Consider the following 14,646-nt stretch of genomic DNA (forward strand, 5'->3'; position numbering starts at 1 on the left):
GTTTCAAATGTTCAAAACTAAAAATAAATATATAAATGGGACTTTCCTGGTGGTCCAGCAGTTAACAGTCCATGCTTCCACTGCAGAGGGCACGGGTTCAATTCCCAGATAGGGAACTAAGATCCCACGTGCCATGGATAAATAAACCAATAGAATGTTCTATAGTTGAGAACATGCCTTCACGTCCAGGAAAGAAACAAGGGCGGCTTCATTCCCATCTTCAATTCACACCATTTGAACTGCCATAATAGGGTGGGAGTTGGGCCAGGGGACAGGTACACAGAGGTGAGCAAAGCTGAGGGGACCCCTACCTTCTGTGTCCGACCGAGGAAACACAAAAAGTCAAAGGGAACAAACAAAACAGAGGGAAAAAAAAACCATAATCATAAATTGTCAGAGAAGGTGATGGCACCCCACTCCAGTACTCTTGCCTAGGAAATCCCATGGATGGGGGAGCCTGCTAGGCTGCAATCCATGGGGTCGCGAAGAGTCGGACATGACTGAGTGACTTCACTTTCACTTTTCACTTTCATGCATTGGAGAAGGAAATGGCCACCCACTCCAGTGTTCTTGCCTTGCCTGGAGAATCCCAGGGGTTGGGGAGCCTGATGGGCTGCCGTCTGTGGGGTTGCACAGAGTCGGATATGACTGAAGCGACTTAGCAGCAGCAGCAGCAATCATAAATTGTAGTAAAGATGTCCACTTCTGGAAAGATGGCAGACTAGATGGGGTGAAATACACATTCCTAACACCTCAATAATTCTGGATAAAAGAACATTTGAGAAATTGAAAAAAAAAAAAAAGGTATCACTGCACAAAAGATAAGGAAAATTCTCAGGATGCAAAATAGCCATGAGATGGAAACTAGGAAAGAGTCATGGAGGAGGGTGTGAGCCATGTGAGAAATATTTCACGGAGATTCCAGAAGGCGATGATAGAGTATATGCAGGAAAGGTGACACTGAAGAGGTATTTTATATATAAATATACATAACATATGTATGATTGGCCAACGAATAATCTGCCATCTCTATGACTCGTTCCCAGGACTGGACCCCCCAATCTCCCCAGAAGCCTCAAGGCTCAGCCTTCCCATATCCATACGGGAAGAGCCCTAAGCCCATAAGTTCCCGGAGACGGGGCCAGGCCTGTGGGCTTCACCAGGGCACTCTGGAATGAGCCCAGGACCTGGCATGATGTAGCCCTCAATAGATACACGTCTGATGAATGCATTTTTCTGCTGCCCTCAAAGCCTAGCACAGATCCTTTCCTTTTCACTCCCATTCCACAGAAGGTAGAGACCATTTGCCTTATTTGAAGCTGGGACCCTTAGTCCCAAACCTGGGGCCTGGTCCATAATATTTGCTCAAGAAATATGTGTTAGGTTAATGCAGAATATGTTCCATTGCAGGATCACATTTAAAAAGTATTATCCTGCATTTTCCCCCTGAAACTTCCTTTTCTCCTTTGCTCTTTCCTTTTGAGACAGCCAGGTATTTCTGTGCCCAGGCCTTGGGAAAAGACTTGACAGCTGAAAGCAATAAAAACATGTCCCTTGCCTGGATTTGCAGATTCAAAAGCTCAGGCCTGAGAGGACCAGAAAGAACACACAGAAAGGGCAAAAGATTTGGAGGAAATCATGAGGCATCTGTGCTGTCCAGGTTGGAAAATCGTTTTCTGAATCATCAGAAGGAAAGGAGTTGAAAGCAAAGAATAAGATTGCAGTTGGTGGAGGTTTCCAAAGAAAGTGGTTGTGCCTGTGCTGGAGGCCACCGCGAGCTCACAGAGGATCCTTATGTGAATGAGGACGAGGCATCCTTTCCCAGTGCGCAGTTTAGCAACTGGAGCACAGACTGGGTCCAGCTTTATTAGTCCCCTGGCCAGGCACTCATGTGCAGGGTACACCCTCTACCACTGTACAGGACAGCCAGGCATAAGCCCTGCTAACCCCTGCAGAAGGTGAGAAAGCTCAGACAGGCCCATGGGGTCTGAACAGGGGAAACGTCTGCCTCATATCCCAGGTGGAGAGCACTTGGGGTGGGTGTGGGGGTCCCTGGAAAGAAGTGGCACCAGGCAAAGGGAGCCTTGGGCAGCCTCAGAATTTCCTTGAGTGCCTGATGGGGACAATAACTCAAGACCAGGTGGAGTGCAGCACCCCTGAGGATACTACTGGGGACAGATGACAGTAGTGACCAGATTGCCACCTCCCTGCCCATATACACCACAGCCCGGCACATGTAAGCTTCTTGGAATTAATTGGTCAAAATCCCAGGGACCTTTGGATTGCAGGGAGTGGGGATGGGGGGTTTCTTAAAGAGACTGAGGTTAAGTATTTACCATCCAGCCACACTGAGGATTCCAAACAAAAATTTGAGTTGTAGAAAAAAAAGAAGTTGCCTTTTTTGCACATCAAAGGTATAAACTGAGCTTTTCTACCTGCTGAGCTCCACAAATATTTGTTATGTGAATACTGATGGTGTGTGACAAATACCTGGTACTTCTCTGCGACTGAATTTTATTCAGCCGATTTAATCATCAGAGCACATGTGTCTTCCTGACTAGATGGTCAATTGCTTGAGGGCAGGGACCAAATTATTCCTCTTTAAATCCCGCATACATATCCTACACAGAAGTATTCCTCACTTGGGCGTTCAGTGGAGTTACTATATAAATGCATGGAAATTTTCTCCAGGCTCCAAGATCCCCCTCCCGCTGTTTTCCCCTCCACTCGTCTCTCAGTTTATCAGATTGCGGAAGAATTCCCAAAGCCTGAAGCAGAGCAGAAGGACTTTAACTCTGCCCTCTGCTGCTGCAGCAGGGCCGGATGAATGAGCCCGTTAGAATCTGAGACATGTCTGTTTCTGAAGATGGGCTCTGGTCAGTTCAGTGCCTGTGAAACCTGGCATAGTCTGAGATTTGGGGCAGGGAGGTCGGGCTCATCACAGGGGTCTGACCGTTCAAGGACGGGGGGCACCAGGTTACCTGTCCTGGGAGCCCCTGGAGATGTATGGGGTGGAGGACTCGGGGCTTCCCACAGATAGCACCCTGAGTCTTGAGTGCTCTTCAAGCCCCTCTTGGCTTGGGTACCCACGTTGATCCAGACTACCAGATCCGTTTCTACAGCCTGTTCCAGCCTGCTACCTGGCTGCTGCAGCCACAGGCCAAAGTTTTATTCTAGTTCCCTGCAGCGAAACTTACACATTCTACCCATGCGCTCCGCTCAGCCTTTGTAGATACGGACTGTGTCTCTTGGCCTGCGTTGGTAAGTTATTCTCCATGCTTCTGCCCTTTCTCTGTGGCCAGAGGTCAGCCCTGCCACCAGCTGGCTGCCTAGCCGTCTCCTCAGCTGGAGTCCCTGCCAGCTTCCAGGCCGCACTTTAAACCGAGTTCTGCCACTTACTAGTGTCCTTAAGCATCTTTCCTAAGCTGTGGTAACCATGATGACCATCTTCCCCTGAGTCTGCATCTTCTCTGGGCCCCCACACTTGGTCTAGGGCAGCGGTCCCCAGGGATCCGTCTCGTTGGAGTCGACTTTTCCATGGACGGGTGTGAGGGGTGGAGGTGGGGGATGGGGGATGGTTTCGGGATGACTCAAGTGCGTTACTTTTATTGTGCATTTTATTTCTATTATTATTACATCAGCTCCACCTCAGATCATCAGTTATGAGATCCCAGAGGTTAGGGACCCCTGCTCTAAGGGATGAAAAACACCAGACAGAGACTGTGATGTGAGAAATCCTTTATTAAACCAGGTGTCACTCCCCTACCTGAGAAGGGACATTTATGTTGCAGACACCATGCCTCCATGCCTCCCTAGGGCTGGGTGTGGCCGTCCCACCCGGCCCACACTTCCTTCTCAGGGCAAGCAAGACACTCTGCTGTCTTCAAGGGGCTGGGTGATGGGGTCAGAGAATTAGGCTGGAGTTTATGTTGACAGCTCGGATTGGGGATTTAAGGTGAGGGTAAAGGTGCAGGTCAGTTTAGAGGTTGGTAGGAATTGGGTTGGCATTGAGGTGAAAGGAAAGTTGAGTTTGACCCAGACTCAGCCAGCCACAGTCAAGCTTCTCATGGTTCCCAAGTTGATGACCCTCCACTGAAAGCCTGGTCCCCAGGCCTCTCCCAAGGCTCCCTCCACCCCTAACCCATCCACCTCTTCCACCCACCTCTCCTAAACAAAGCACACACTCAGAAGCAAACCCTATAACTACTTGGGATTCAGTCCCCGCCCACCCTGCCCAGGTGGGTGGGGTGAGGGGCACAGGGGTGGGGCTTAGCCATGGAAGCCCAGCACCTTGTACTGGGCAGCCATGTCATTCCGGAACAGTTCCAGGGCCTTGCTCATGGCAGCCTGGGCATCAGCACCGAAGTCTGAAGGATGCTTGGCATGTAGAACATGGATGATGGCGTCCGAGATGAACTGCAGGGACAGGAGCAGAGGGGTGCTGGTCACTGGCAGGACAAGCCAGGGGCCAGATGGGAATCAACCCCAGCCCCAGCTTTGCTTTATTGCAGGGCCATTTACTGAGTATTTATTATATATCAGGCACACTTCTGAGCGGCCTCCATGGATTAACTCCTCTAATCCCCACAACCCATGAGACAAGTACAGATGGGATAATAGAGGCCCATCTTAATACAGAGGAGGAAAGGTCAGGCCTTGGGCTTGTGGTCACAGTCGCATGGCTTGGTGGGTTGGCTACCCCCACCCCCAACCAGGGGCTTCCCAGGTGGCTCAGAGTAAAGAATCCACCTGCAGTGCTGGAGATGCAGAAGACATGGGTTCAGTCGCTGGGTTGGGAAAATCCCCTGGAGGAGAGCATGGCAACCCACTCCAGGATTCTTGCTTGGAGAATCCCATGGACAGAGATGGGCTACAGTCCCTAGGGTCACAGAATTGGACATGACTGAAGCGACTTAGCATGCATACACGCTACCCCCCTCTACTATGTTCAGGATGTTTTATTGTTCAGTCACTCAGTCCTGTCAGACTCTTTGCAACCCCATGGACAGCAGCACGCAAGGCTTCCCTGTCCTTCACTATCTCCCTGTATGTGCTCAAACTCCTGTCCATTGAGTCAGTGATGCCATCTAACCATCTCATCCTCTGTTGCCCCTTCTCCTGCCCTCAATCTTTCCCAGCATCAGGATCTTTTCCCATGAGTTGACTCTCCACATCAGATAGTCAAGGTATTGGAGGTTCAGCTCAGGATGAGGACCCAACCTATTACATGGTTCTAATCCAGGATTTTGCAATCAGAAAGTCTAGAAAATACTTCCATGTGTGTGGATTTAATTTTTGCATTTAATGGCTTAGGATGGTGATCTCTTTCAGTAGCCTTTTGGAGGGATTGTGGCGGGAGGGTGATCAGAACATCTTATTTTCTGCACCAAGCATGGAGCTGGTCCTCAGAAGCATTGGTGGAAGAGAAGGAGAGAGAGGAAGAGGAAAGGGACCAGGCCTATGCTCGGGCCCAAGACTGATCATATGTTACAGCAGCCTCACCGTCACTGTTGGCTCTACCATCCACATTGTCATGCCCAGAAAGATGGGCACAAACATCTCCACAGCTCTACCATCCACATCTCCACAGGGCTGCTTTAAGGGACTGAGCAACCTTATATGGTAAGAAGCTACTTGCTTTTTCAACAGTTCAGAAAGATTTGATGCCAATTTCAGCCGTGGCCTGTGGACAAGGGGTGTCATTTTACAGAGGCCAGACTGAGGTCATGTTGCAAGTGGATGGGAGAGCTGGAATCTGCACCCAGGGGACTGTGGACAAACAACAGCCAGAGCCAGGGAGACAGAGGCCACCAGTGGTGGGTTTGTTCATATTCTCCGGCATCCAGGGTACAAGTGGCCAAAAGCTGACGGGTGGGGGTGAGGGGAGCGCGTGCAGGGCAGCCTCAGGAGCACAAATGTCAGCACCTAGTAAACCCCGCTTGGCCAGAAGCCAGGACAGCGCCACAGACACCCACTGCTGGGCATCGGGGGAGACATGTGTTTAATTCCCTTTTAATGTCATAAACGTAACAAAGCCAAGTGAGGGGATGGGCTGACCTAGCGAGAACTTGGAGACCCAGGTTCCAGGCCCAGTTCCACCCTGACCTCCACGGATGACCTCACATGTAAGACAGAGATCCTGAGTCCTTTGGGTCCCTCAATTCAGCCTTTCCTGAGTCAACTTCTGAGTCACTAATACTAGGAAAATTGTGGGCTGGGGCAGCTAGAAGACTGAGAAAAGACTTCAGCACCCAGCACCCTCTGGGGCCCCCTTGCTAATGGGTGAGAAGGAGCAATTTCTCATGAAGAACATAGACAAAGGTTCCACGGTGAGGGGAACAGCAGACGCGGGGCGCTGTCTTAATTTTTTGCAGTAGCTCAGACGGTAAAGCGTCTACCTGCAATGCGGGAGACCTGGGTTTGATCCCTGGATCAGGAAGATCCCCTGGAGAAGGAAATGGCAACCCACTCCAGTACTCTTGCCTGGAAAATTCCATAGATGGAGAAGCCTGATGGGCTACAGTCCATGGGGTCGCAAAGAACTGGACACGACTGAGTGACTTCACTTCCACTTTCTTTGCAAACTTGTTTTAAGTAGACCCGGTTCTAGTCTGCTAGCTGGCAGTCCTATTTCTAGACCGCACTGGTTTCTCTCTAAGCCTGTCTGCTCCTCCCTGGAGATGGGATCCATCATTCAAGCTGGGTTGTGAGCCCCCTGCCTGTCACTGGGGTTCAAATATGGAAGAAGCCAGGGTCTGACCTTGAGGAGCTCCTGTCCCAGCCAGGAGACAGCTGGGTAAAGAGATAAATTACAATACAGCCGGCAGGCGCCACGGCAGGGCTGGAATAAATGCCTTTGCTGGGGAGGGCTGGCAGGTGGAGCAGCTGACTGCCTCGTGGGCCAGAACTGAAGAGGTGGCTTCTGCGCTGGGCCTTGGAGAATGAACAGGGATTTGCCGAGAGAAGATGGGGAGGCGAAAGCACCACTTGTGCAGAATCCCAGGGGCAGGAACTGTTCCTCATGTCTGTGATGCTGAGATGGGCAGGCAGAATTGTTTGTGTGTGATGCGGGAGAGCAGGTGGGGCTTCTCCGGTAGTTCAGAGGGTAAAGAATCTGCTTACAATGCAGGAGACCTGGGTTCGAGATCCCCTGGGGGAGGGCATGGCAACCCACTCCAGTATTCTTGCCTGGAGAATTCCATAGACAGAGGAGGCTGGACTGACAGGCTACAGTCCAGAGGGTCACAAAGAGTCAGACACAACTGAGTAGCTAACAGTTTCACAGTAACCTTTGGGAGGGCAGGCAGGGGAGCTGGATGGTGGGGCTGAAGACAATGGTGATGGTGGTTGTTCACAGGAGACGTTGCACCATCAGGAATTAAGAGCGCAAGTTCCAGAGTAACATAGATCAGACTGTCCCTCCTGGCTTATATGCTGTGTGACTGGGAGCAAGCTACTCAACCTCTCTGAGCCTTCAGTTTCCAAATCAGTAAAGTGGGGATGAGAAGAGTCCCTGCCTGGGGAAGAGAATGCTGTTTACCTGCCCAATGGCCATTTTCACCTTCTTCCTTGTAAGAGAACACTAGTTTGTATTTGGAGTGGCAATAGACTACATTTCCCAGCTTTCCACACAGATAGACATGATCTCATGACTAACTTTTGGACAGTGAGATGTAAATAACACTGTTGGGTGAGATGCCTGGGGTTTCTCAAAAGACAGCCTTTGTCTCTTCCTCCTGCTCTCTGTTTGGAATATGGACCAGAAGGCTGGAGCTCCAGCAGCTATCTTGGACCATGAGTCAACTTTGAGGGTAGACACCATATTTATGCCAAGGATGCCAACACAGAAAGAGCCTGCATCCCCGGTACCTATGGGGCTCCCACACCAGCTCTGGGCTCCTGACCTCTGAACTTCTTTTGTAAGAGAAAAAGACAACACTGAATGCAGTTCCTAAGCTCATGGGGGTAATCGTGAAAGTTCCACGCAGTGACCCATGCAAACTGCTTCTCATAGCCCATCCTAACCAGAAGTTTTCATGACTAACCTTACCTTCACTGCTGCACCAAACTGCCTGTGGCCCCATCCTCGGGGGTGGTAGCCTCAGGGCCCTTTATCCCCCAGTTTCCTAGTTCTCCTTCTTGCCATATCCCTCCACCCACTGGGTCTAGACACAGGACTTGAAACTCAGACTCTCCCCAGCCCACCCAACTTCTCAGTCCATCACAGGAGATTCAAGCCAATTGCTTATGCCTTGGACACCTGAGGCGCCCTCTCTTCATCCGTAAAGATGCTGGAACTAATAATTCCCACCCAGAATTAAGCCCCAGCTACTGAACTCTTGCCACATGAGTCCTGTGTATGTCCAACTTGCAGTGGCACAGAGACTAGGAGCTGGGTTTCTGGAGGAATAGAGACCTAGTCTGAATCCTGGTTCTGCTACTTGGTGCCTCTGTGACCAGGGGCAAGCTGCTTAACCTCTCTGTGCCTCAGTTTCCTCATCTGTTGAGAGGGTGGGATAGTGGTGCCTACCCATAGACAGAAGGCAAGCTGTGTACTTCACAGCCACTTCTCCCTTGGTAATAAGATACTCATTTGGGGGAAAAATATGTTTACTCTCAATGACCCAGGAGGAGGGCCAAGTGGGTAGCAGCCCACTTTACAGATGAGAAAACTGGGGGATAAAGAGGAACAGCATAGGTCACTCAGCAAGTTATAACTGAGCTGGGACTTGAACCCAAATCTCAGGTCTTCGAGGCCTCCCCTTCCATCCTCCCAGCCACCCGGGACCCACCACTCACCTCCAGGTACTTGACAGGGATCTTGTGCTTGTTGGCATGTGACTCGGCCAGGTGCTTCACCTCCGCCTCATGGTGACCCTTTTTCTTCAGGATACCCCCCAGGGCCGTGAGCACCGTGTTGCCATGCTTCTTCAGGTCCTCGGAGGCCTTCATCTCAGCCTCTGTCTTCAGGTGCTTGAACTTGTCAAATTTCTCCAGGGTCTCGGGATGACCTGTGAAGAGCCTGAGGGGTACAAGGAGGGCTTGAGTTAGACACAGGGGTCAGGAGGTGGCCAGACTCAAGTTCAAATCCACACCCTCCCAGTTGCTAGCTGTGTGACTGTGGCAAATCGCTTCACCTCTCTGTGCTTCAGTCTCCCCATCCAAGGAATAGGGATAACGAGTCCCTCCCTATAGAAGTGTGAGGATTAAATTGAATGAGATGGTATAGGCTGAGGGTCACACAGGAAGTGTCCTATAAATGCTTGCTATTACTATTTTTAGCATCATCATCTGCTTCATTGTTACTGTGAAAGGCTGGAAGGAAAAACATCTGCATGGTACCTGGCCTCGCCCCCATTTGCTCTAAGCTGTTGGGAGCAAAGATGACTAGACGTGTCACCGTGGAGCAGGGAGGAGCACAGGGGCTAAAGGATTTGTGGAGTATGTGCTGTGCGCCAGGCCCGCGCTAGGCTCTCCACTTGCACTTCCCTTTGGTGATGTATTATCCCCATTTTACATATGAGGGAACAGAGGCTGAGGAGTATGAGGTCCTAGCTCAATATCACATAGCTGGGCTGCAGATGAGCCAGACTGAAATCAGGTCTGAGTAACTCAAAATGTAGTCCATGCAGGGGACCATCTCTGCAGCTTCCTGCCCGAGGATCATCCTTTGGCTGCTTAAATACTTCCAGCTTCAGGAGGCTCACTACTCCATGTGACAGCTTTTCTAGTCTGAACAGCTCTCAGGCTCAGAAAGCGCTTGCTTATTTTGCTCTGCCTCCCTGTTTTTCCCAGGCCCCTCACAGTACTGACGGTGAGAATCTCTAATGGGAGCCATCTGCCAAAGACCAGGCCCCCACTCTTGCCAGGGACCCAGAGAGTTGGCCGCAGTGATCCAAGGAGTCACCTGTTGCCTCAGACTTCAGTTTTTCATTCTGCAGAAAGGTGGGGATCGTTAAAGGGAGTCGTACCTGCCACGGGGAGGAGGGAGAGATTTTTCCCATTTCACTCATGGGCAAAGGGAAGACCGCAGAGGTAGGTGACTTGTCCAGGGTCACATGTCTGGTCAGTAGCAGAGCCCAGACACGAACCCACACAGATGGTTCCATAACTCATGCTCTCTCTTTTGTGTTGCACCCGGAAACCTCTGCCAGAGTGACCCTGTCTGCTGGACTTTCCCTCCTCTTGTCTGATGGCTTCAGTTCCTTGAAAGCTTTCTCTTTTGTGATTTCCTGGCTCTAGAACACCCTTAAACCTAACTGCGGACACACTCCAGTGTGCACAAGTGTCTCACGGCACATACCCATAATCACACGTATGCTCATGCACACACACACACACGCACACGGGCATAGCACAGACAGGGAGCGCCCCCTTCCCCCAAGGGCATGTCCCTCCTGCCTTCCCAGAACACCCAGTGCTGCCCACAGCCATGCTCAATGTCACTACCTCATCTGGGGCCCCGGCCAACCCTTCTACATCACTGACAGCTCATCTCCAGCACTTTTCACCTCAGGGTCCCTGAGATCCTGACTATTATTATCTGGCGACAATGATCCTTGAACTCCTGCCTGACAGATGCAAGACCCAGAACCCACAGGTGAAGGTCGGGACACTGGAGGGAGACTCTCTGGGGAAGAAGAGGACCGAGGACCTGGGACCCAAGGCCACCAGGGGTCTGAGACATCTTGGGAGACCCCCGGATGTCTGGGGAAGAGACTAAGCACTGAGAATCATGAAAGCTGAGTTCTGGCCCCAGTTCTGCCTCTGCTGTGATGTTGAAAAAGTCACTCAGCTCCTCTGGGTCTTGGATCAACTATCTTAAACCAAAAAGTTGATTTCTCAGCTTCCAGGTTCTAAGGCTTGACCCCTCCAACCCGGACCTCACCCTACACTCTTAGCACTTGTCAGCCAGAGAGGGAACCCCGGATTTACTTTAACACTGCAGAAAAACCTGGCTTCTGAATGCCCATCAGATCTTCCTTTCTACAGCTGCCTCCCTCCACTGCCCCCAAGGCCGGCAGCTGGGAGTCCCTGGGAAGCCACAGAAGGTCCTACCTGGGAACTTGTGACAGTGGCAACTCAGAAAATGAGCAGCTGGAAGGCCCTCACCCTGTAGACATGGGTGGGTGGGGCTTTTCTTCCAGGGTTTCAGAAGCATGCGCTTGCCTTGTGCTTTCATCTTCAATCCTATCGTCAACCTGCCTAGTTTATTACAGGTCAGCGGGAAAGGAGGCCAGTTCCCAGCTGTGCTCTGAGCTGAGACCCAACCAGACACCCACATGAAAGATAGAAGGCGCTCCCAGGCCTGCATAAATTCTTCTCTGCTCTAGAACCGAAGAACCAGACGAGGGTGGGAACGCATCTCTTGTATGCTAAGACTGTGGGACAACGTGATATAGGGTTCAGGAGTGGCAACGCTGATCCAGGCTGCTGGACTTGAACTCCAGCTTTGGGACTTCAGGCAAGTCACTTAACTTCTCTGTTAAACGTGGGGATTATAATAACGTCCACCTCATGAGGTTACTGTGAGGCTGAAATGAGTTAATATACATGAACACGTAACACAGGGCCTAGCAATCAGTGTGTAACATATTTACATGTTTGCTGTCCTCATCAAAAGCTCTAGGCCACGATCACCATCACCACCATCACCCCCATCATCCTCACCAGCTCCATCATCACCATCCTCACCACCACCATCGTCATCACTAGGATTGGAAATCTTGGGTTCTGTCTGTAGCTGCCATTGGTTGACTGGGACTCTTGAGCCATGTTTCCTCCCGGTGACATGAGACATACTAGCCACCAGCAGTGACTTCCCAATTTTCCATGGCCTCGAAATCCTTTGTTCAAATGCAAAAATAAATAAAGCAGGAAAGATCTAGGGGAAAAGAAGGAAAGGCAGGGGCCCAAAGCCCTCTTCAGCTGCCTCCGCCCTCCTAAAAACCCCCGTTTCCTGGAGCCAGACTCTGCAACTGACCTTCCAGCTATTATGTTCTAGGACATAATGATCACATACTTGCAGTGAAGCCCTCAGAGTTTTATTAACAGACCAAACAGAATTTGCTATCTGTCATAACCAGAGGAGTGGGAGAAATGACCTTTTCAAGAAGAGTAAGAAAACCCAGGTTCGGCATCTGGAACAGAATCACAAGGTCATTTCTCACAGGGCACCCTGGAAGTCAGCATCCCCTTCTCCCTGTCCCTGGCCCCCAAATACCAAGAGGGCAGAAGCCGTCGGCGTGGTTTCTGCATGTCTTCAGCTTAAGATGTGATGGGGCATCAGGCTCTCTGGGGCCTGCCAGGGGTTGGCAGTCTCCAGCATCACGTCTTGCCCCTGGCTCCTGCCCCTGGCAGTTTTCTCTGATCCACTGGGAAGGGAGGGGCTGTTTCTCCCATGATACCATACCCCAAGTCTCCTTCCAGACCTCCAAGTCACTGACTTAGGGCTGACAGCCCCCAGGTCACCTGGGAAAGACTCCTTTTTGGCAAACTGGTCTCCCACTCAGCTACCCTGCCTCCTCTCCAAAAGCAAGGCAGGATCCAGGACTCAAAGAATGCCAAGGCATGGGGGTGGGCAGGGATCTCAGAGACCATGAAGGTAATCCCTCCATTCAACAAATAGGGAAATGGGACCCAGACAGGATTAGTGACTTGTCCAAGGTCACACAGCAAAGGGAGAGCTGAGGAGTTGATGTCCACTTTGGAGAGTCTTCTGTCCAACCAAATGGGACCTCTTGCAGTGCCAGTAGCCAACTGACAGAGGCATAAGAGGAAAAAGACACAAAGGAAAACCCCAAGATGCCAGTTAGATTCAACAGGGAACTTGACCATCCTTTCTCATGTGTTTTTGGCATGGGCCACTAAGGCTGAAACTCCAGATAATAGAGCTTATAGCTTATGTCTGGGTCATTCTCCTAGACATGGGAGCTGGAAATGGGTGAAGCCTGGGGGAGGCTGAAAGGGTGTCTAAATGGGAGAGGAAAACCTGCTCTGACTCATAAAGAAGGAGAAATTCATCTATAAAGTGTAAAGGGCAATCCATTCACTCATGGCAACCAGGGCCCACCTCCTCCCAGGCGCAGAAATGTCGATGTACGCTTTTGACTCACGCTGCCCAGAGCATGAGAAAGGACCAGGAGGAGAGGGGAGTCTATCACCACTTGGTGAAGAAGGCAATGAGAACATGAGGTTCTATTTCTGAACCACAGCCACCCTCTGCTTACAAAACTTAGAATTTTGGGGGGTGGGAGGCGGGGAGGGTGTTTCTTTATTCAGGAATCCCTTGCTAAAGAAGGCAAGATGTGCTTGGAGATTATTCTGAGCCTTCAAAAGACATACCCAACATCAAAAGTCAAGATTAGGGACTTCTGTGGTGGCACAATGGATAAGAATCTGCCAGCCAATGCAGGAAACATGGGTTGGATCCCTGATCTGGAAAGATTCCATATACCGCCGAGCAACTAAGCCCATGCCCCGCAACTACTGAGCCCACGCTCTAGAGCCCTAGAGCCGCAACTACGGAGCCTGCGTTCCTGCACCTGGAGCCTGTGTTCCCCAGCAAGAGAAACCACAGCAATGAGAAGCCCATGCATGGCAATGAAGAGCAGCCCCTGCTCACCACAACTAGAGAAAGCAACAAAGACCCAACACAGCTAAAATAATAATAATTACTATTATTATTATTATACTTTAAAGGGCCCAATTCTAAGCTTCATCTGCAAGAGTTACTGACATCTTTTGGAACTCACTCTATGCCAGGAATTATGCTGGGCCCCTTGGCTGCAGCATTTTATTTAATTCTTACTTCTACTGTATAATGTAGATATTAGGATTCCCCCCCCCCCACTCCCATTTTATAGGAGAAGAAACTGAGGCTCAGAGAAGTTATGTGCTTTCCCAAAGGTCACACAACAGCTCGGTGGCAGAGCCAGGTGTAGAACCACATATCTCATCTTGAAGGCCGTGTCTTAATCCTTGGCATTTTACAGACTTTAATGAACTTGTGACTCTGGGGTCATCCTTCCCTTCTTAGGTCCTTTGTGTCCTCATCCATTAGGTGAGGTGAGAAAGACCTCTCAGACCTTTCTTGTTAATTCTAGCTATAATTTTAGGATTCCTTCTGGTGGGCTCTAAGCATCAAGGATTTGATCATCAAAGCTCCTCCCAGCTGCTAGCACAAGTGTGAAATGGATCTGCTTTCCTGATTCCAACCTCTGATACATAAAAACACAGGAGAACCAAATAGGGGGTTTAACAAAGTTAATTAACACAGCAGCCAACTGGTCAACCCCGGGGCAAACGTTCCACCTTGCAGGCAAGCATTCTTGACCTTGAGGAAGGCGGTGACAGGGGCAGTGGGATTTCTTCCTTTTACCTGATGAGGACCTCCTGCCCATGGCCTGCGACATCAGCCTCCACCTTCCCCCAGGCATTCAGCACCAACTGCCATTCCCCGTCGCTGAGCCCCATGGCGCAGTCTGAAGAAGAGAAAAAGAACAAGGGCGGACTGACTGGGTGTCCTGTCTCCGACAGCTGGGGTTTGAGGCTGCCTGGCCCCAGAGGGATTTTATACCTTCCCAGATGCTTAACAGGGATCACTTGACAGCTCATTCACTCTCTCCCTCCTCCCCACCCGCCTCC

The 14,646-nt window shown here is 50.6% G+C and overlaps 1 protein-coding gene across 2 annotated transcripts in view; it reads right to left on the reverse strand.

Annotated features, from left to right (window-relative positions):
- Window positions 1–3,721: 3,721 nt before the first annotated feature.
- Window positions 3,722–14,646, reverse strand: part of MB (myoglobin) — a 15,678-nt gene continuing 4,753 nt past the window's right edge. Inside the window, exons 1-4 of one of the 2 annotated variants that reach the window (XM_010859617.1) lie at window positions 14,579–14,638; window positions 14,381–14,483; window positions 8,800–9,022; window positions 3,722–4,416 (exon numbers count right to left, since the gene is read on the reverse strand). In XM_010859617.1, the coding sequence (XP_010857919.1) occupies window positions 4,270–4,416; window positions 8,800–9,022; window positions 14,381–14,475 (465 nt within the window). In that variant the 5' untranslated portion in view covers window positions 14,476–14,483; window positions 14,579–14,638 and the 3' untranslated portion in view covers window positions 3,722–4,269. Of the gene's footprint in view, window positions 4,417–8,799; window positions 9,023–14,380; window positions 14,484–14,578; window positions 14,639–14,646 lie in introns of those variants that run through there. The other variant, XM_010859616.1, reaches the window with a different exon arrangement.

This window comes from Bison bison, unplaced genomic scaffold (genome assembly GCF_000754665.1).
Source record: "Bison bison bison isolate TAMUID 2011002044 unplaced genomic scaffold, Bison_UMD1.0 scf7180017864457, whole genome shotgun sequence".
NCBI classification, from domain to species: Eukaryota; Metazoa; Chordata; class Mammalia; order Artiodactyla; family Bovidae; genus Bison; species Bison bison.